The sequence below is a fragment of the Miniopterus schreibersii genome (assembly GCF_964146895.1).
Source record: "Miniopterus schreibersii genome assembly, chromosome: 8".
NCBI lineage: Eukaryota > Metazoa > Chordata > Mammalia > Chiroptera > Miniopteridae > Miniopterus > Miniopterus schreibersii.
The window spans coordinates 28,119,175-28,140,719 of NC_138109.1; the positions used below are offsets into that span (position 1 = coordinate 28,119,175).

Genomic DNA, 21,545 nt, shown 5'->3' on the forward strand with positions numbered 1-21,545 from the left:
ATGAACAAATGACAGATGTACATTTTTGAGAAAAAATGCTTGGGCTTCAGTGGATTGTATGGTGAGTATGGACTCAGGAGGAACTGTTGAAGTGATGAATCCAGGTGAGAAGCAATAGTAGCCTGAATCAAGGATGTGGAGAGTAATAAATGGATTTGAGAGAGTGTAAAGATAGGACCTGGTAACCAAATATATTTGGAGTAAGAAATAATGGAGGTTTCTTTTTGGGCAACTGAGTCACCTGCAGTGTCATTAAGAGGAGCATCATATAGAGGGAAGAAGAGACATTCAGGTTGGGAAGCTTGTGGTTTATGAAGTGATATCTAGTAATCAGCTGGATAAACAGGTCTGGAGTTTAGGAGAAAGATCTGGGCTAATGTCATAGAATGGGGGATCTTCAGCATAGTTAGCCTTTGAAGCCAAAGGAATGGACAGAATTGTTCAGGAAGTGTGTAAAGTGGGAGAGCTCTGAGGAATTCTGACTATTAAGAGAGAAGTAATGTCTGAGAAAGAAGAAAAAAAAGTTTTGAGGAAGTGGAAATGAGAGTATTTCATGAGGAAGACTGCTTAATAGCAAATGCTGCCAAGAACTAATGTGAGGACTGAAAGGTATATATTGAACTTAGCAGTAAGAAGGACCTTGGTGACAGATCTTCAATGCAGTAGTGGGTATATAAACAAGACGAGTGGGCTGTGAGAGAAAACAGGTGATTCTTAAGGTTGTGAAGGGCAGGAGAAAATAGGACTAGTTAATAAGGGATGGTAGATTTTGGTGGACACGCAATTCAATGTTTAAATGTTGGGGGAAGGACAGTGGAGAGAAAGGAAGCAACATTTAGTGATTTAAAAGCATGGACTCGGGAGCCAGGTTTTGTGTGTTTGAATCCTGGCTTGGCAATTTATTACCTAGATACCCTGGGCAAGTCACTTGACCTCAGAGGTTTGTTGTAGGGATTAAATTAGTTAATGAGGAGAAAAATATGCCTGACACATACTAAGCAGTATATAAGAGCTCTTAATACTAAGACATTTAAGAAGCTTTCCTAAGAAGGTGAGAGGGTATGGGTCCAGTGCACAGATAGAAGAGTTAGCCTTCCACTGTAGTGGAGGAGGAAAGGATGAAAGCAGATGTAGGAAAGTTTGTAGGCTGGTTAATAAATTGAAGTTGTGTGTGATGGCATCTATTTTCTTTGTGAAGTAGGAAGTGAGGTCATCTGCTGAGGAAGAGGGATAAGGGTTTGGAAGTGGTAGAATAGGAAAGGGAGCTGATGTTGCAAACACAGTTGTCTAAGGTTAATAACTATGAATGTATAGTAGCACCAATCTACAGTTGTGTGATTTTCTCTAGCAGTGCTCTGCAACCTAAGCAGACTGCTGGATTTAGCCAGTTAAATTTGGCTAGCAGGGCACAACCAGGTAGGAAAAAACTGCTTTGCAGGTTGCTGGTCTGATAAAATATCCCACACTTCCTTGTCTTTACATCTGCTTTTATACACCTGGTGGGATCCAGCTTCAGCCCTGGCTTGCCTACCATATCTAAAATGTACTCGTTTTTTAGGTTCTCATTGCCCCTCAGGAACTCTTGCTTCCAACTACAAAGCAAGCCTGCAGACCTCGTGTTCCTCTTCCCTAGCACTAACAGCCTGCCACACTACGTGCTGTCTGCCTCCCTGTGAGGCAGGCAGGGCCACATCTCCAGATCATACCCCTCCACGGGATTGGGCATACATGTGGTGCTGCTGGGAAACCCAATCCCTGCCCCTCTAGGGCACTCACCATTATAGGATAGTGTGAGACTCTCCAGGGACACCCAGGAGCTCAGCAGGTGGCACAGTGTCAGAGCTGCCTCTGTGGAGAGTGGAACTGTGAATAGCTCCAAGGTGGAAATGCTGCGGAATCGTTGGGAGGCCTCCAGTGCTGGAAGCCCCAGGCAGCTGGGATCTGACCCATCCAAAGCTCCACAAGCCACTTCCCCAATCTCCATCTCTTCCCCATCTTCCTTCTCACCAGCCACAATGAAAACAAAGTCATACAGGTCTTCAGACTCTGCACCAGACCCCTGACGAGTGCGAGCACCCTTTTTCCCTGTGGCTCGCTTAAAACGCTTTAGGGACTTAGGCTGTGGGGCTGAGCTGGCTGGAGCCCTTTTGGGTGCAGATGTGGAAGGAGAGGGAGAGACAGAGGAGCTGGTGGCTGGAGCAGAGGGTGGCCGCTTGGTGCCAGGAGCCTCATGGGAGGTGGCTGGAGGGTGCAGCTCCCTCTTAGGGTCTATCCCGCCTGCTCTTAGGCTCTCCTGTGTGCTCCGGCGTGTAACTCGAGTGGCAGGTGTGGCTCTGGCCGTCTGCTTGGCTTCACTCTTCCGACGGGAAGCCATCAGGGCTGCAGCACATCGCTCAGCAGCATCCCTGCGTGGCCTGCGTGAGCCCAGCAGGAGAGACCCTTCATCTCGTGATGGAGCCCGGCCTCGGGAGGCCTCTCCACAGAGGCGGCAGGGAGGGCCACCAGGGCCTGGCTGCCAGAAGCCAGCACTCATGGTGAGGATAAGGATGAAAAGGGCTGACTCAGGCACAGGCCAGGAGTACAGCGACACCTGGCTGACAGCCCCGTGGTGAATAAGCTGATGTAACAGCTGCCGAAGTGACTGCTGAGCAGCCACATCAGAGAATAGCAGGTGGCGGAACTTGAGGGTATGCAGGGAACTGGCCAGGGTCTCCAGAACCCTGCGGTTGGGCTCAGCCACCAGCTCAGTTGCACCCTGCAGCATGTTGCAGATGGTGAGCTGCCGGACATGGCGGGAGCTATGCAGAAGAGGTGAGAAGCGCTGGTCACAAAGACGCCTGTCAGAAGACACATCAATGGTTCCACGTAGAACATGGGAAAAAAAGGCCTCCATAAACTTGGCTCGCCAACACGTCACACTCTGAAAGCAGAGAACATGCCAGACAGCTGTGACACTAAGAGTGCTACTCATGGAACTGTCATCATACCAGCTTCCTCCCAATACCTATTTATTGTGCCAGGCAACATTCTAATTTTTTTAAAATAACTTAAAAAAAAAAAATATCTTTATTGATTTCAAAAAGATGAGGGGGGAGAGAGAGAAACATCAATGATGAGAGAATCACTGATCGGCTGCCTCCTGCATGCCCCCTACTGGGGATCGAGCCCAAACCTGGGCATGTGCCCTGACTGGGAATTGAACCTTGATCTCATGGATCGTAAGTCAATGCTCAGCTGCTGAGCCACACCAGCTGGATCATTCTAAATAATTTATACAAATTCATTTAATCACATCTTTGGGGCATGTATTACTATAAGCCTCATTTTACAGGTAAGAAAACCAAGGCACAAAGGTGGTTATTGCCTGTGATTACACAGGTAAATGGAAGAATCAAAACTTGAGCCCAGGCCCTGGCAGGATAGCTCAGCTGGTTAAAGCATCCTCTAGATACGCCAAGGTTGTGCGTTCATCCCCTGGTCAGGGCACATACAAGCATTAACCAATGAATGCATAAATAAGTGGAACAACAACAACATTGACGTTTCTCTAAAAAAAATCAGTAAATTAAAAAAATGTAAAACAAAAAACTATTTGAGCCCAAGAAATTTGGTTCCAGAGACCAGTTTGCTAAAGTGGTTCTCAAGTGAAAGTCACTCAATCCTGTAAATTCTTCAATGTTTGTTTCTAGAACATGATCCCAACTTTCCATTCTTAAACTACCCACCTTTGTTCAGAAACCTTATCACCTCACACCTGACTTCATTAGCTTCCTGACTGCTCTCCCTGTCCCCCTTCCCCCATTCCAAACTTGCACTCTGATTACATTCTGCTTTTTGTTTTTGTATATTCTGCTTTAAAACCCCCAATGTCTTCCCACTACCTAGGGTTAATTTGAAGCTCCTCACCTTGGCAGGGAAACCCCTCCACAATATAACCTCTGCCTACCTCAGAAGCTTTATTTCCCATATATCTTATTTCATGAATGCTTTGCTCTGGCCAAACTGACCACCTCACTGACCCAGCCAGCCTTGTGTCCTTTCCTCCATCTGCCAGAAATGCTCCATTGCCAAACCAAATAATTTCCTGAAAGGACCTACATTTCATTCTCTGAGATCGTTAGTATTTGTCTTTCTGTACCCACCCACCTCTTAGCCCTCCCCCTGCCTCTCTTGTTGGGACTACCGAGGTCTTAGACTTTGCCTCATGGTGTTGAGTCTCTTTGCCTGTGCAGGTCTTATCCCAAACAGATTAGAAATTCCTGGAGGGAAGGAATTTGTTTTCTCCAAGGCAACAGTTATTTGCTTTAATGGATATGAGACTTCATCAGATTATTCTGATACATTTAGGAGAACTTAAGTGCAAGTGATCTTGAACCTTTTGTGCACATCAGTATTTACTGTGGGACTTTTTCCCCCAAAATATATATACCAGGTACCCAGACTTGAAGATTCTACTATGTTACATCTGAGGTAAGGTCCATGCATCTGTTTATTTTTAAACCTCCTTAAATGATTCTGATACCAGAGGCTAGGAATTACTGCTACCTACCCCAAAAGGACACACTGAGACAAGGACTTCCCTAAGTCACCATTCTCTCCTAAGGTGCATAGAAAGTTGGCTGACCTTGATACAGGTGCCAGCTCTGCTACTATACTAGGGACCTTTCTGAACCTCTCTTCATCTGTAAAACCTGCTTCACAGGTTTGTTGTGAAGATCAAATGAGGCAATGAAAGTTAAAGTACTTTGTAAACTGTAAAATAGAAGATGTTACTTTTGCTGCTGCTAATTAGCCCAGACGGGGCAATGTGAAATGGACTTGATGGAGGCAGAGCCTGTTAAGCAAGGTACTTACTCAGCCTGTAGCAAAGATAGTGGGGGCCTGAGTGTTTCCCAAAACTAAAAGAAAGACACTTTGGTACTTGCCCTGCCTCCATGCATTCCCTATACCAGAGTGACCCTCAATCTGCATCTGAGGTTCTGGGCAGGAACTGGGCCCTTATTATTCTGAGGCAAAAGTGTCATTCCCTTTGCCCTCACTATTCCCCAAGATTGCTTGGTGTAGTATTAACTAGGAATGACTTCATGCTTGAGGTCACTGCATGGCAACAAGAGAAGGACCTCTTACCAGCAGCAGCAGGGAGCAGGAAAAAAATACCTGGCAACCAAATCTCTACTCAGCCTTGAACAGAAGCAGAGGGGGTTATTCCTGAAGCTAAATCCTACCTCTAACACTTTTCCTACACATTTGCTGGCCCACGTTAACACCTTTGGAAAACACTGGTAAGTAACTCTAGTGAGGCTTCACCTTCACAAATTAGTCAGATGGTTATTGTAGATCTGGGCCTAAAACACGGACAAAAATGTGAAAGAAGATATTGTGGCTGTTTCTGAATGAGGCATGTGGAATATGTAGTTTAGATAACTAAATATTGGGCTTTATCATTTTATTGGTTGATGAAAACAACAGAAGAGAGTATCTGAAATGGAACCACCTCAGCCATGATAACTGCAGGGAGAGCAGCATGACATAGCGATTAGAAGCATGGGCTCCTGAGCCAGACTGCCTCAACTTGAATCCTGGGTCTGCTGTTCACACACTAACCTTAGGCAAGTCACTTCACCTCTTTCTGCCTCAGTTTCATCCTCTGTCAAGTGAGGAAGATAACTATACCTACATCATAGAGTTGTGAGGATTAAATGAGTAATAAAGTTATGAAAACTATCTCAGTGGCTTTTTTTTTCTCATGAATTAATGCATAAGCAGACAGCAGTTCAATGTATTTTATTCCATCACTACTTTTTAGAAAAATCATGCTAAAACTTCAAAGCTGGAAAATACCTGAGAGATCTAGTCCAAGTCACTCATTTTATGGACTTGTATACTATAACTCGGACAATGCAAAGTGATTTAAATACTTTTTAGTGACAGTAGGGGAAATGAGGAACCACCAAAAGAGGTGAAATGGTATTTGCCTCCAACATAGTCCTTGGCCTAGCCACAATGGGCTGGCAGCTCAGGCATGGGGGTGGGGGGGAGGAAGAATGTGTGTACAAGCTAGGGAGGGCGAAATATTTTCTTCTACTATTACAGCCAGGGAATGTTTATAAACTATGGTCTACTATTGCTTTTCTGATAATAGAAATACTGTTTGTAGAATTATAAAGAAGCAAATAAAAAATCATGTGTAAACCAACTCTTTGGAGTGTACATATATTTATATGTGAATAGATTTAGATGCTTGTTTTTACAACATTGAGACAATTCAGAAGTTTCAAAGGCTGTGGTGTTTTTTTTTAACATTATAGCACCATTTCATTAAATATTTTTACCACCATGAATTTAAGTACTTTTAGAATATTTTGAAAATATGGATGTACTATATTTAATAATTCCTGTATTATTGAGTATTTAAATTGTTTCTAGCTTTTTGATATTAAACTTTGCTGTAATGAACATCTAGAAATAAATTTTCATGAGTATCTCAATTTTTATATACTATAAATTCTAAGTAGAATTTCTAGTCAAATAATTTGAATATTTTAAAGATTCTTGACAATTATCACCAGATTGCCCACCAAGAAAGTTTTAACAGTTCTGCTCCCACCAATAGCATATTAAAATACAAATTTTACCCACCCCTGGAATTACCTTTTAAAACAAAACCAAATCAAAACAAGACTTTACAATATAAGAGATACAATTTTACTTTCCCATTTTTTATTATTGAGATTGAAGATTTTTATATATTTTGCGACGTATCCAAATCTTTACTTATTTTATTCCACTGGGGCCTTTGTCTTATTCTCTGTATCCCTTTGTTTTGCAAATGTCACTGCAACCATTCTTTCCCAGTTTATGTACCTTTTAAATTGTATTCATAGTTTTGGCATTTTTATATGGTCAAATATGTCCATATTTTATTTGGTCCTGCCCATTTAATAATTAGCACTCTCCATTCCGAAATTAGATAACCAGTAACCTTTATTATTTTTTTAGTTGTTTAGTGTTTTTACTTTTTACAATTTAATCTATAATCCAGATAGAAATTATTTTAGTGTATTGTAAAGTGAGACTCTAACTTTACTTTCCAAATGGTTAACCAATTACTAGAGAACCATTTATTGAATAAGCCTGCATTTCCATATTGTTTTGTCTCCAGAATATCTATAGTAGTCTACAGATCTCTCTCTTTTTAAAAAATATTTTTATTGATTTCAGAGAGAGGAAGGGAGAAGGGAGAGATAGAAACATCAATGATGAGAGTCACTGATCGGCTGCCTCCTGCACACCCCCCTTCTAGGGACTAAGCCTGCAACCCAGGCATGTGCCCTGACCGGGAACTGAACTGTGATCTCCTGGATCATAGGTTGATGCTCAACCCCTGAGCCATGCCAGTCAGGCTACAGATCTCTTAACAGACACACACACTGGTACTATACAGTTAGAAATACTATTGCTTTATAAGCAGTCAGGGGCTATGCCTAACTTGTACACTATTGTATCCCTAGAACCTAGCGTAGTGCCTGGAACTGAGCAGGCATTCAGTAAGTGTTTTTGAATCATGAATGAAGTGAAAGTTACTGTCAGGCAAAACTGGGAAGCAGAAGAAGACACCCTCTGGAATAAATGAATGCTCCAAGTCAGGACCTCTGTCTAGGTGACTGTTAGGTCACCAAGCCTGGGGTTTCCTAAATTTCTGAAAAGCTCTGAGACAAGAAAACAAGATAACAAATAGACATTCTTTTTCAGGAAACTCAAGTTAATGTTGGGAAAAAGGCCTTCCCCATGAGAAAGATATGACAATCTCCATCACCAACTAGTCAACCATAATGCTTGGGAAACACTGGGACAGAGAGAATCTTATGTTTCTTGAAAGGTTGCCGGAAGCCATTGCTGTTTCTAATATTCTTGTGTTCAGTTCTCTTCCTAATAAGGCCTAACTCCTATACACAGTGCCTGAGGATTTTGTTGGGCCTTAGTGTCATCACACTGAACTCCAGGAGTTGTGTCCAGATCTGGAAGTAAAAAAGCTGAAGGATACAGAGCTGAATGTTACCGAACCCAGTGCATCCCAGAAATGCAATCTCCAATTCCTGATAAGAGCTTATGTTCTTGTCATTTGCCCTCATTCACCATATAAATCCCAGTTCAAATACTCCTTTCTAGGAAATATTTTCTTGCTCACTTTTCCCTCAGCCTCCTTGCTACTCTCTATTACACCACTTACCCTACCATACATGATGTATTTCCCCACTAAACTGATAGTTCCTCAAGATCAGGAATTGTGTCTGTACTTCCAATATCTAGCATAAGACCTGGTATGTGGTAAGTTTTAGTAAATGCTTACTGAACTCAATCTGTCCTGTCACCTAATTATTGAGCGGCAAAAGTTCTGCTTAAATGAGAGCTCCAGTGAGTTATATCTGAACCAATGAATAGAATCTCAGGGTTAAAAGGAGCCCTAAAACTCATCTTGTTCAACCTCTTACCATGCTGAATTTCCTCTGCAATACACTTGTGTCAAGTAGTTATCCAGGATCTATTTGAACACTTAGAGATGGGAAGCTTATTACCTCTGGAATTAGCTTGTTTCATCACCAATAAGCTCAGAGTTTAAAAGTTCTACATTCAGTTTAGCAAAAATTTATCTTCCTTTAGCTTCCACACAGAACAAGTCTATTAATCCCTCTTTCATGAGTCAACCATTCAAATATTTCAAAACAGTTCATGTTCCTCAGAGTCTTCTCTTTTTTTTTCAGGAAAAACATCTCCAGTCTTCCAAATGTGACTCACATGATGTGGCTTTGACTTCTTTCTCCATACTCCAGGAGTAGCCTGACCACTGCAGAGCCAGGCAGGTCTATCATCCCCCTTGTCCTTCGGCCTATATTATAGTTACATTAGTTCACACAGCTCAGGGTACAGTCTTAAGATGAGTGGCTTTGGCTTTAGCACATTGTTGACTAAACCCCTTAATTTTTTAAATACAAGCTGCTGCTAAGCCAGACCCCTCCACCCCTTAGCATGAGGTCATGCAATTGGAATTTTTTAGACTCAAATGAAGAGTTGGATTATCCTGTTAAATTTCATCTTGTTAAGTTTGACCACTGCTCCAGCCCTGTCAAGACCTCTATGAATCCGTGTTCTGCCATCATTGTGATCACTACCTTTCCCTGTTTTGTGTCACCTTTAAACATGGTGAGCAAGTAAGTCAGTGACAAATGCCAAATGGTCAAGTATCTTATGATAAGCCATCAGAGCCCTCCTCCCAAATTCACTCTGTCCTCATCCCTGCACTTTGCCCGTACCCAGCTTAGGTCTGTGTGCTATTCCTGCTTTCACTCTGCAAAGTCAGGTCAGAGTTCTACCTGGTGCCTTAACTTACTTCTAGACCGGAAGGCCTTGTCTTCATCAGCTCATCCCATAGTCGGCGCCAGATAGCCTGAGTGGAGAGGCCTATAGGGAGAAATATCACATTTACTTGGCTGCTCCTTGACTACCATGAGTGAAGTATATCAGCCTTTTAATGTCCTACTCTGGGTTCACAAGAGCAATATAGCAAAGTGGTAAAAAGCACTGGTTCTAAAGACAGACTGCCTGGGTTTAAATATCAGTAAACTATACTGTAGCTGTGTGACTTTGGGCAAGTCACTTAATTTTTCTGTGCCTTAGTGTCCTTATCTATAAAATGTAGTTAATAATAGCTATTTCACAGAATTGTTGAAAAGATTAAATAAGTTTCTACAGGTAAAGTGCCTAGGATAGTGCTTGGCACATCAGGGTTAATTAGATAAATGTTAGTTCTTAACAGATGTGTCCAATAGGGGGTTTGGGAGGCAACTTGGTAAAACAGAAAAACAAAGATTCAGAAGATTTGGGTTCTAGTCTGTCTTTGCTACTAACTGTGATGTGACTGTGATCACATTATTATTAGTATACTGGGAATCACATATTTGTTTTGTATTTTACAGGATACTGAGGAATCAGGTAAGAAAGTAGGTGTCAGGGTACTTTTTGAAAAATATGAAGTTTTACGTAGATATCAGGTGTAATATTTACCTGAAGAACATTGTGATGCCTTGCTTATAATCACTGACTGAGAAAGAGAGAGAAAGGCACTCACCTTTCTTGAGGGCAGTTTCCTCAATCCTCTCCAAGTAATATATATTGAGCAGAGGTAAGATGCTTTGAAGTATTGGGCCTGGGAGGGCTACAAAAACCAAAACACAAAATTTACTTTTTTTCTTCCAGGGTTCTAAGCATTATTTATCCTACTGGGGGGGGGGGAGGAGGAGAAGAAGAGCAAACTTCTAGTTTGACAAATGGAACATGTAGAAGCTAACCTAAGTCTAATTCAAACTCTGGTCCACTTATCTTCAGCCACTTAGTTGGCAGCTGGAATTCCGGGTCCATACACATCTACAAGGGTGAGATAATCCCACAAAGCAAGCTGATGTGCTCTTTTAGGAGCTGGTCAGTTCATTTCTGCCCAAGCATAATGAACCATTCTACATTTAAAAAGTCCTATTGAATGTGCTTGATTTAAAAAAGTCCTTCATAATCTGGGCCCTACTAACTTCTCCAGCTCCCTGCTTTGCCTCCTACACTTCAGCCATACTAAACTACTTTTTTCATTTATCTAATGTGTTACCCTGCTTTCTGCCTCTGGGCATGAGATTCATTTTGTTATGCTGTTCTCTCCATCAGGAATATCCTTGCCACTTTCCAAATAACTACTACTCATCTTTCAAGTATCACATGCCCTTTATTAAGCCTTTCCTGAATTCCCTTCCCACTCTTCCAGGTTGGCTACTTCCATCCTTTGGGTACCCACTACACGCAAAACTAGTACTTTCCTATGAAAAATAGAGATAATAATAACTACCCCATAACACTGTTGTGAAAATTAAAGGATATCATGCTTGTAATCTTTTTAAGACTATGCTTGGCCATAAGCTCACTAAGTGTTAGTGATTACTATTCTTATTCTGTCAATAGCATCTCTGTCCAGCCAAGAATAAGTTTAAGATCTTAGAGTACACTATAATTAAGGAAAATCTTAAAAAGCTTCCATTCTAGGATCTCCTTTTGTATTTATTTGTGTAATGACTGAATCTTGTTGTTTAAGAGTCTAGTAAAATTCTTCGTACATAGTAGGTACTCAATGTACTTGCTGAATGAAAGCACTAATTCCCTATGCTATTACACTAATGAAGGCTCTCTATTGCATTTAAGATAAAGTCCAACTCCATATATTGGCATTCAAGGTATAACATACCTATTTTACTTGTGTTTCTTCATTGTATCCTTTCCTGCTACCTCTATCACTTTCTCCTCCTCTCCCTACGCAAAGCAAAATCAGTCCACTACCTCCAGGAAGACTTTCCTGGTTGCTAGGCCACATTGAGGCCTTCCTCCAAAATAGCACTACTTAGTAGGCCTCTTACTTGGCTCTTCTAAGAGGCCTAACTTGATCCAGCTTTTCCTGTGTGACTATTTACCTGGGTTGGGCCCACGGGAGCTCTTCCTCCTCTGTCCCTCCAATCTGCTCTCTTCTGTTTAGCTATCCCTTCTCACAGCCACAGGAATTCTCATCCCCTATTATCCACAAACTCCTCTCTCCCTTTCTCCATTCTTCTTAAGTCAGGCTCTTCCTTGCTTCTCTCCAGCCTACACCTTTAATCATTCCTCTTCCCAACGTGGGGCCTCCACACCCAGTCCTCTTTCCTCTCAGCCAGATTTAGTATCCTAGAAGCTCCAGGCTGACACAGCCAGATCCTGTCTGTCTTGCACATTCCCCAGGACTTTTCTGAGCCCCCTGCCCATCTCCACTGAGACTTTTCTTCTATTCCTCATGGGTCAGCCTGACCCTTCTCTTCTCAGCTTTTGGGACAGAGGCTCCATAATCCCCTCCCCCCACCAGGCCTGAGGCATTCTAACAGTCTTTCCCCAGTACATAAAGACATAGGCCTCTTCAGGATCAGTGCCCCATCCCCACCACACCAAGGGCCTTCCCACGTCCCTGGGCCTCCTTAACCACTCTCCACAGCCTTGGGGCCTATTCCCAGAGGCCCTTCCCCCCCCCCCCCCAAACTCCTGGGCCTTTTCTTTACATTCCTCCTCATGGTACAACCCAAACCCTCATCTCAGGACTTCAAGCCATTACTCCTGATTCTACCCGGGCCTCCCTCCTGGCAAAGACACCACCACCACTCCTGAGGTCTGCTCTAGAACACTATCCCTTCCTCCCTCCCCCCTTCAAGGCCTAGGGCCTCCTCTCTTACCACCCCTCCCCCTTCTCTAGGCCCTGGGCCTGGCCTGTGATATCCTCACCCAACTTCTGGACCCCACCCCTTCACACCAGCAGTCTGTCAGGCCCAAGGCCTCCCTTGTCCCCTGTGTAGGTAGGCCTATCCTCCAGAGGCCTTCACTTTCCTCTCTTTCACTCTATTAGTCCTCACGATGCCTCCCCGAGTTTTACTCATCAGCGGCCGGCCCACGACCAGAGGTGCCCACACCACAGCCAGGCCTCCTCTCTTCGGTTACCCGGCCCACCAGCTAGGCTGTTCGTTTCGTCCTCCCAGGCTCCTCATCCCAGCGCCCCAGGCCGCCCGCCTTCGCTGCTCAGCCTGGGCGTCCTCCACCCAAGCCGGGCCCGTGGATCCCCGCCGCTCTCAGGCCCGGGGCCTCCTCACTCTCACTCGGATTAGGGCCTCCTAGTGGCGATGCGCCCCCTCCCAGTTCGGGATACCCGGGCCGTGGCCCTGCCCGGGGCCTCCTTGGCCCTTCCCGCCTGTCCGTCATTATAGCCTCCCAGGATCGCTGACCCGCTCCGGGCCTCCCTTCACCGCTCTCCGGCCCTTCCTTGCTGCTCAAGCCAATCCGAGCGGCCTCCGGCGCTCCCTGCCTTGCCCGTCAGCCCGTCGCTCAATCAGCTTGGCACCCGAGGCCCCAGTCTTCAGTTCGCTTCCCTCAGCCCCGGGCCGTTAGACAGGCCTCGGCACCCCAAGCCTTTCGGTCTCTCCCCCAACCCGGCCCTCGCTCCCCAATCCAATGGGTTACCCTCTCCCATCGGCTTGGCCTCCGGAGTCTCGGCACCTATGGGTGTCAGGCAGATACCCGAGGCCCCGCGCCATCAATCAGGTTGGGTGGCCCGGGGCCTGGCCTCCTTGCCTTAGGCCGGGCCTCCCAACCTCCGCCCCCGCCCCCAAACAGCAGGGCCATCCCTGCCCGTCGGCTCGACATCCAAGCCTCCCCAGCCCGGTTCAGCTCGACTGTCAGTTCGGTGCCCCCGACCCGGTCCGTCAATCCAGCCTTTGAAGCCCGAGCCCTGCCGGCTTCGCCCCAGCCTGGGCCTCCTGGCCTCGCCCCCTGCGCCCCCCAACCAGGCCGCGGTGCGGGTCCACCTGCCGGTTCGGTCCCCGTCTTTATTCTGCCCAGCCTAGTCAGTCTCGGAATTCATGCTCCGACCAGACGGTCTGGCTTCCAGTGCCCCAGGCTGGGCCTTGCCCGGGGCCTCCCGGCCTCGCCCCCCGCGCCCCCCGGCCGCTGGGCCGCCTCCGCTCGTTGCCAGAGGTAGCCCCTCACCCCGCGACTTACCCCACACCCCGCTCTCCAGAACCCCCATATGGGCGCTCACCGCCCGCCCGCACAGCTCGAACAGGGCGGGGGGAGCGCTGGGGCCCGAGGCCGAGCTCTTCGCTGGCGCCGCCTCCCGGGACGTGGCCTCCATGGTCGTTGCCGCCGCTACCTCACAGAACCAGCAACTCCGGGCGCGCCAGGCCTCGGGCGCCGCCATCTTGGGGAGGTGCGCGAGCCCGAGAGTGGCAGCCGCGGACCGCCATCTTGAAAAGGTCAGCAGTTAGGAAGGTTTCATCAGCGTTGTGGGTAAGAATGGGAACTTCACTAAAGGAACAGCGAATAAATCTGCATACTTACAAAGTCTCTTAGGAGATAACATTTCAAATAAATCTCTAGATAAACATATTTGGGTCTGGCGTGACTAAGGGGGCATTTCTTAGTAAATCTTTCTTTGGTGCAAACACCAGCTACCCCTAACCCCTGCCTTTGGACGGTAGTACATGCCAATCCGAGTGTGTGTTCGCGACTGCGACGAGTCTGCCGCACTTCCGGCCAGGTCGCCGGATATCCGCTGAGTGACCCTTGCAAGTCCTTCTTGATTCTGAAGTGGAGTAGGTGCCGCTGTTGCTGCTCGTGTTGAATTCAGAACCGTAGCTGGACATGGGGCTGGAGGACGAGCGGAAGATGCTGACCGGGTCCGGAGATCCCAAGCAGGTAAGGCAAGATGGTCTGCTCGATCCTTTGTGGAGGGTCAGGACCTAACACGCCCGGGGCGCTCGTGGCCGTGCTTCCCCCCCCCCCCCCCCCGGAGTTTGCAGGGTAGGGAGGGCTAGTTCCCTTGACCCCCAGAATTCGTCGAGTGACCTTGGGCAAGTAGATAACTAGCCTTTGGGCCTGGACCTCTCTATTCTATAAATGTGGTTAAGGTTTAACGATAGCGAAAATGCTGTGTTTACTACTTTAGTAAAAAATAGTATCTATATTTTTAGTCAATTAGGTGTCTCTGATTTGACATGTTTGGGGACCAAGCGACCAGTCCTAGCCCTGACCTCAGCTCAGGTCAGGAATCCCTGCCACATCTTTTGTGGAGGTTCTGGAGATCTGGCTTTACACCAGTTTCTGTGAAAAAGTGGTTTCTTTCTCTTTGAGGGGTTTAGGGGAGGTAGCTTTCTTTGGTGACAGTGTAGGAATGTGCAGTATAATTCTGTGATGAAAGAGGGAGCTCCTTTCCAGAGTAAGAATGCCAATATAGTAATAGTTATTTATTGACTGGTTACTATTTCAAGTGCTTTACATGTGCTAATTCGTTTAAGCCACACAATTGTCCTATGAGGTATTAGATACTAGTATTGCCATTTTACAGATGAGGAAACAAGCGTAGAGAGATTAAATATCTTGTCCAAGGACACAGCTAGTAAATCATGGAGCCAGGATCTGAACCAAGCAGCTAAGACATAGCCACAGTGCTATACAGCTTTACAGAAGCCAGCTAGCTTTTGTTTCCAAACACATTTCCTATCTATCCTCTGTCACTTTGGGGAAGCTAGTTTGTTGTTCTTATGGGTTCAGAATAGTTAGAAACTAGTTTATCCCATAATTTTTCCTAGTCTTATTTTCAGAAAGATATGGAGCCACTCTTAGGAAGTTCAAGGAGTATACTAGAAGCTTCTGTAGGGCACACCACAGTGGTAGATGAGAAAAAGAAAGTAAGTAGTTAATTTTAAAATTAAGGAAACAGAGGTCTTTTACGAAAAACCCATACTTCTTGGAGATTAAATCTTATTTAATGTGACATTGGTTTTTCTCATTGCCTGGAAATTTTACATAAAGTAGTCCATAATCAGACTTGTATTTGGATTTGTTTTTCCAAAACAAGCCATGATACTTTTGACACAAAATTATCAAAGACACAAAATGATTAATGTAGTATTGCCAGTAGGGAAAGGATATAAAGTTCTTGCTCCTAAGATAACTAATTTCTAGTTTCTAACTCAGGCAGAATGTGGTTTGGTTTTGGAAAACTTCTTTAGTATGATTTTTTTTTTTTTAAAGAGCAAGGTCAAGAAACCGCATTTAATGAAAAACTAGAATTTTACATCCTAAATAACATCTTTATGTTTATGAGACCTTTGCCAATTGTGGGAATACATAGCTTGGAGTACATATGAATTTGCCCTACCCTTCCCAGCTTTCATGGGCTTTGTTTTGGTCCCTTCCCTGAAGGGAAGGGGATGGTAGAGAATGAGCCAGGTTGTGTTGGAATTTGAAAACAATGAGGGATTGCTAAACTGGTTCTTTTTATTTCCCTCTATACCTTTTCTTTCCCTTCTCCTAAATGTGGACATGTGCATGACAGGCTGAAATACTGATCAGATATACTCTGCTATGCCCCAGATGTAGGCCTATGCTGATACTACCACAGGGAGGTGTTTTGTTTTTTTACATTGTTCCCTTTGGAAGAAAGGAAATTAAATTTGAGATTGTCACCAGAATTAGAAATAAATAGGAAGGGCCTGGTGTTTCCAAGCTTGTGAATGGAGACATGTAGACATCTTATATTGATAGTCTACTTAGAGTCCTGGGACTTTGGCAAGCCAAAAAGAAGTGACTGTGACCATCTTTAGTTAGGCTCTGGCTAAAAAAAGTTTAGGTTTGGCCATTTTCATATTCCCAATTCAAGTTCAGAATCTAGAAAAAAATATTAGTTTTCCTTCTAACTTGATGTGGGATGTAAGGACTAAGTTTAGCTATTTCTGGTAATAATGGGACCCACCAGAACTTAGAACAAAATATTTTTTTAAGGTTCCATATGAACATCTGGCAGCTTGAATCCATATTAGAAAATGTCTAATTAGTGTTCTCTCTCAACTGGGAGACCCTTAAGCTCTTATAATTAAATCATTATAGATATGATATGAAAGTGCTTTATGTACTTTATAGTGTTGTATATGCTTTAGATTGTTGCTAATGAAAGTGAAATAGTATGTCCTTATTGAAATGTACCCAGGATTTGTTTTAACCACGTATATGGTAGGATTATAGACATTGAGACAACTGTTTTTGAAAGAGTTTATTACTTATAGTTCCTAAAAGAACTTAGAGTAAATAAGACCACACCACCTAGGGCCATTTAGAGAAGTACCTGGACCAGTCAGGAGCCGAAGGAACTAGGGAAACCAGAGCTTTGGTTTCCAAGGGAAGGAATGGGCGTGGCAGGATAGGTAAGCTTTAGCAAGTTTAGGATTGGATAGTTTAAATCATTTCAGTGGGCTCTGGGCTACAGGGGTGGTCCCTAGTGTTTGGTACTTGGCCCTGTCATGATTAGGGCAGGGACAATAATTGGTTTAGTGTTGGAGAGTTAGATAATGGAGGTGGTTATTGGTAAAGGATTTGGATTAGTTGTTTTGCATATGAGGTGCATGCCCCAGGCATGTTGTTTGCCATCTCTAGAAATTAGCCAGCCCTGGAAGGTACTGTCTCTAGTATTGTCAGGGCCCCTAAAATATTAAAGAATCATAAAATACAGAAATTTAAAAAGATGATTAATATGTCTATCAGTAAATACAAGATCAATATGATTGGGAATACATATGTCATAAAATTGCTGCTGACATTAATTTTGTTTTCCTTTTGTAGGAGGAAGAGGAGGAGGAGGAATTAGTGGTAAGAGCTTTCTCAGGTTTGGAACCATCACAATAAAAGGAAGTCTGAGCTTCATAAAACTGTGGAGCCATTTTAAGGAGTCTTTATATTTGACACCTTGGAAAGAATGGGAGTGCAAAAGGCCTTTAATACTCCTTTCCTTTGCAGTGGAGCGTTTGGGGGTGGTGGGCCTGGGAAGCTGAGTCTTTCTGGGTTTTGGGCTTCTCCAGTTGTGTCAGGGAGCAGAGCAGCATCTTAAGGGCCTGGCACTCAGTCATCTGCTGTTTGTGGTTTAATAAAGAATTCTGGAAGGACCTTTTCTTGGATGGCCCTTCTCTGTGTTAACATTGGCTTTGTAGCTGGGCAACTGGGGTGCATAGGCCTTGCTATCAGATGAGGGGACTTGAAATTCATAGACATTACATATCCCAGAATGCTGTGTTAACAAGTAAGGCCTCCTATAGATCTGCTTCAGGTTTGGCCAGGTTTCCTTTACCACCTTGTTTTTCAGATAGGACTGAGGCTTTCAGTGCATACTGGCAACCTTGGAAGGCAGAAATGTGAAACTTTTCCCTACTACTTAGCATCAGAATTGAATGGGAGACCCCATTCTGCTATTTCTGGCGGCAGTATGGTTCTGCCAGCTGGCCTTCTGCACGGTAATTCAGAGACAGCACCTTGGTTTGGTGGTTGTATTAATCAAGGCATATGCCTAAAACTCCTATTTTTTTGTTTTTTTGTTTGTTTCTCCATCAGGATCCCCTAACAACAGTGAGAGAGCAGTGCGAGCAGTTGGAGAAATGTGTGAAGGCTCGGGAGCGGCTAGAACTCTGTGATCAGCGTGTGTCCTCCAGGTCACAAACAGAAGAGGATTGCACGGAGGAGCTCTTTGACTTCTTGCATGCGAGGGACCACTGTGTAAGTCAGCCTAAATTCAGGAAGGGGGAAAGCTTACAGTGGCCAGGGAAGACACAACCTTTCCACCCTAGCATTTATTGTGGCACAATGGATGTCAGGTACAGCATGAGCACTTTACATAAGTAAATCTTACTACTTTCACTGGAGGCAGGTATCATTATCCCCATTTTGCAGATAAGAAACTGAGGCTCAGAGAAGAGAAATGATATCCCAACTTGTACTGCTTAACAGTGGGGAAGCTGGATTTTGTACTTTTATTATGTTTTTATTGATTTCAGAGGGAGAGGGAGAGTGCTACAAACATCAATGATGAGAGTCATTGATCGGATGCCTCCTGCACACCCCCAACTGGGATTGAGCCTGAAACCTGAACATGTGCCCTGACCAGGAATTGAACTGTGACCTTCTGGTTCGTAGGTCAATGCTCAACCACTGAGCCATGCTGACTGGGCAGTAACAGGCTATTCTTTAATATAATTTATATACTCCAATCTATCTTTTACATAGCAGTTTGTCCATAGCAGTTTTTTTTTTAAGTAAACTTGTGTTTGACTCTCTTACATATAATAGTAAAGTATTTTAAATTATAGGGTAGGCAAAATTAGATATGGTTGCTTATGTTAAAACTGATCAGGCCCTGGCCAGCATTGTTCAGCGGTTAGTGTGTTGGCCTTTGCACCGAAGGGTCTCGGGTTCAAATTCCGGTCAGGGGCACATACCTGGGTTGCAGGTTCAATACCCAGCCCGTCAGGGTTCGTGCAGTGTCTCATTGATGTTTTTCTCTCTCTCTCCCCCCTCCCCCTCTCTCCCTCCTCTCTCCTTTCCTCCTTCCCTCCCTCCTTTCCTCCTCCTCCTCTCCCCTCCCTTCTTCTCCCTTCTACTCTCTAAAAGTCAATGGAAAAAAAATCCTTGGGTGAGGATTAACAACAACAAAAACAAAAAACTGATTGGGTGGCTGATAACATATGAAAAGATATGCATCAGCTATATATAAAATGAGATATTATTCAGCCTTAAAAAGGAAGGAAATTGCACATGCTACAACGTGGATGAAACATGATGACATCCTAAGTGAGATAAACCAGTCACAGAAGGACATATCATTCCACTTATATGAGATACCTTAAATAGTCAAATTCCTAGAGACAGAAAGTAGAATGCTGGTTGCCAAGGGCTGAGGGGATGGGGGAAATGGGGATTTATTATTTAATGGGTACAGAGTCAGTTTATAAAGGTGAAAAAGTTCTGGAGATTAATGATTGCAGGACAGTGTGAATGTACTTAATGCCTCAGAAATGTATTATTAAAAATGGTAAAATGGTAAGTTTCATGTTATTTAAATATTTTTATGAGCAAAGTACCAAGTTAAGATCTGGGAGTGGGATAGGCATGATGGTATGTCCTTTATGAGCCAGAGAACAGTTAGTAAATTGGTAAGTCTCTTGGGTATAACAGTCTCAGGATGGCTTTCACTGATCCCATATTTAAAGATGCTATGCATCTTTTTATTTTCCTCAATATTAATCACTTTCAGAAGTGACCTTGTGTATATTTCTCTGTTACTTTGTTAAGTTCCATAAACAGCAGAGATGTGTTTACTGAAGTAACTCACTGGGCACCTAGAACAGTACCTGGTATTTAGATGTATAAATATTTGTGGAATTAATAAGCACTGTGATATGGGAGGTATAAGTTTCTGTGGGGAAGACAGGAGGGACAGATTTGTGTGGGGATAGGGCTTGTTTAGAGAAGGCTTTCATGTTAACATAAGTTCTAAGGGAAAAGATTAAAAAACTGGAAAAGAGGAGAAAGGAGATTCAGGTAACTGAGAGGAGTTCACTATGGCTCTGGAGGTGTGAGAGAAGGGGAGTGGTTAGAGAAAGGGCAGTACAGTTCCAGGTCATGAAGAACCTTGTAAGCCATGACATTAAAGCTGCCAATTAACAATTTTCTTTCCTTCATCTAGGTGGCCCACAAACTCTTCAACAGCTTGAAATAAATGTGCTGACTCATTCACCCTTGGGCATCACCTGGGCATCAGGATATTTCCTCATGGTTCTGAATATGCCATTTGTTTCTTATTTGTGTGACTGTAAGTTCATGTGAACACCTCATGGATTTTGGTTAGGCAAGTAGCTTCTACATAATTAATAGTGATTCCATCTTAATAAAATTCCAGTGATCTGCAGACCTTTATTTTAATTGGAAATTTTTTTTAATTTAAAATTTTCAAGCATAAGGATAGAATAATCAACCCGTGTACCCTTCACCTAGCATGTATCTCTTTAATGATAAGGACTTTTATTTTTTCAATTTACCTTGATGCCATTATCACATTTAAAATGAACAGTAATTGCTTAATATCATTATTAAATACCCAGTTCATACGAAAGCTTATTTCAGAAGTGTCTTTTGACAGTTTTTGGTCTTAGTGTCCAACAAAGTTGCTTTTCTTTAAAAATACATTTTTTTAAAAAAGGAGTGAGGAGGGTGTAGGTTTGTGAAGGGGAAGATATTGGAGTCTAAGCAGGGTGAGAAAAGGGCACCTGAGAGGGTGGTGCTGGCAATGAGAGATTGGTTACATACATACAGGTAGGATTGAGCCGGTAAATAAACATATTGAAGATAATGGGAACTAGCAGAGATTGAAGTTACAAATACAGAAAAGGAAAAAACCGGAATGAACCTTGCAGTGTTAAGGTATTGGTATAAACTAAATATAGATTTCAATGTAAGTAAATGTAGACGCCAATATGTGTATATGCAGGGAATATATATATATATTCCCTAGCTCAGCCCACAAAGAGGGCTTCATTCTCCAATAAAAGGAACCAGGGCCCCTTGGAGAAATAAGTGATTCCAGGGCTAGGCAGGGAAAATACAAGAGAAGTTTGGAACATTTTATTCCAGAAAGAAGGAAGCTCTCAAAGAACAACAGGAACATGTCAGAAGTACACAAAACCACTAGTCAAATCTGGGACAATTTGAGAATCAAAATATGACAGCCCTGGCCAGATAGCTTGGTTGGTTGGAGTGCTGTTTTGTACACGAAAAGGTTGTGGGGTCCGATCCCCAGTTGGGGCGCATATGGTATCCAACTGATCTTTCCCTCTCTCAAATCAATTAAAAAACATCCTTGGGTGAGGATTAAAAAAATACATATATATGTTGATGACAGCATTAGATGATAGTCCATTGAATAAAATAGGACTTCATGAGTCCATGCTAATGCAAATAAGTGAATCAGTTGAAAGTTTGGTGAAGAAAGGGATACATGTTAGTTACAAAAGGAGAAAGTATACTGGAGAAACTTGGCAGGCAGTAACTTGGATTGAAGCTGACATCAACAATGGGACAAATAACTACCACAGCAATGAGGGAAAAAAGCATCACTAATGCTT

The 21,545-nt window shown here is 43.7% G+C and overlaps 2 protein-coding genes across 8 annotated transcripts in view; one reads left to right on the plus strand and one right to left on the minus strand.

The window, feature by feature from the left end:
* LRRC41 (leucine rich repeat containing 41) overlaps window positions 1-13,910 on the minus strand; it is a 17,811-nt gene extending 3,901 nt beyond the window's left edge. The window contains exons 1-4 of one of the 4 annotated variants that reach the window (XM_081143728.1): window positions 13,603-13,910; window positions 10,127-10,213; window positions 9,389-9,459; window positions 1,777-2,920 (exon numbers count right to left, since the gene is read on the minus strand). In XM_081143728.1, coding sequence (XP_080999854.1) covers window positions 1,777-2,920; window positions 9,389-9,459; window positions 10,127-10,213; window positions 13,603-13,801 — 1,501 coding nt within the window. In that variant the 5' untranslated portion in view covers window positions 13,802-13,910. Of the gene's footprint in view, window positions 1-1,776; window positions 2,921-9,388; window positions 9,460-10,126; window positions 10,214-10,346; window positions 10,667-13,065; window positions 13,307-13,602 lie in introns of those variants that run through there. The other 3 variants (XM_081143729.1, XM_081143731.1, XM_081143730.1) reach the window with 3 other exon arrangements.
* On the plus strand, window positions 13,839-20,332 carry UQCRH (ubiquinol-cytochrome c reductase hinge protein). Of its 4 annotated transcripts, none has more exons than XM_081143735.1 (4): window positions 13,839-14,298; window positions 17,221-17,247; window positions 17,983-18,144; window positions 20,111-20,332. In XM_081143735.1, the coding sequence occupies exons 1-4, from the start codon at window positions 14,245-14,247 to the stop codon at window positions 20,141-20,143; spliced, it is 276 nt and encodes a 91-aa protein (XP_080999861.1). In that variant the 5' UTR covers window positions 13,839-14,244; the 3' UTR covers window positions 20,144-20,332. The 4 variants fall into 4 exon arrangements, with proteins under 4 accessions (XP_080999861.1, XP_080999863.1, XP_080999862.1 ...); XM_081143736.1 differs by having other exon boundaries at window positions 14,159-14,298; window positions 17,224-17,247; XM_081143737.1 differs by lacking the exon at window positions 17,221-17,247 and having other exon boundaries at window positions 14,144-14,298.
* The last annotated feature ends 1,213 nt before the right edge of the window (window positions 20,333-21,545 follow it).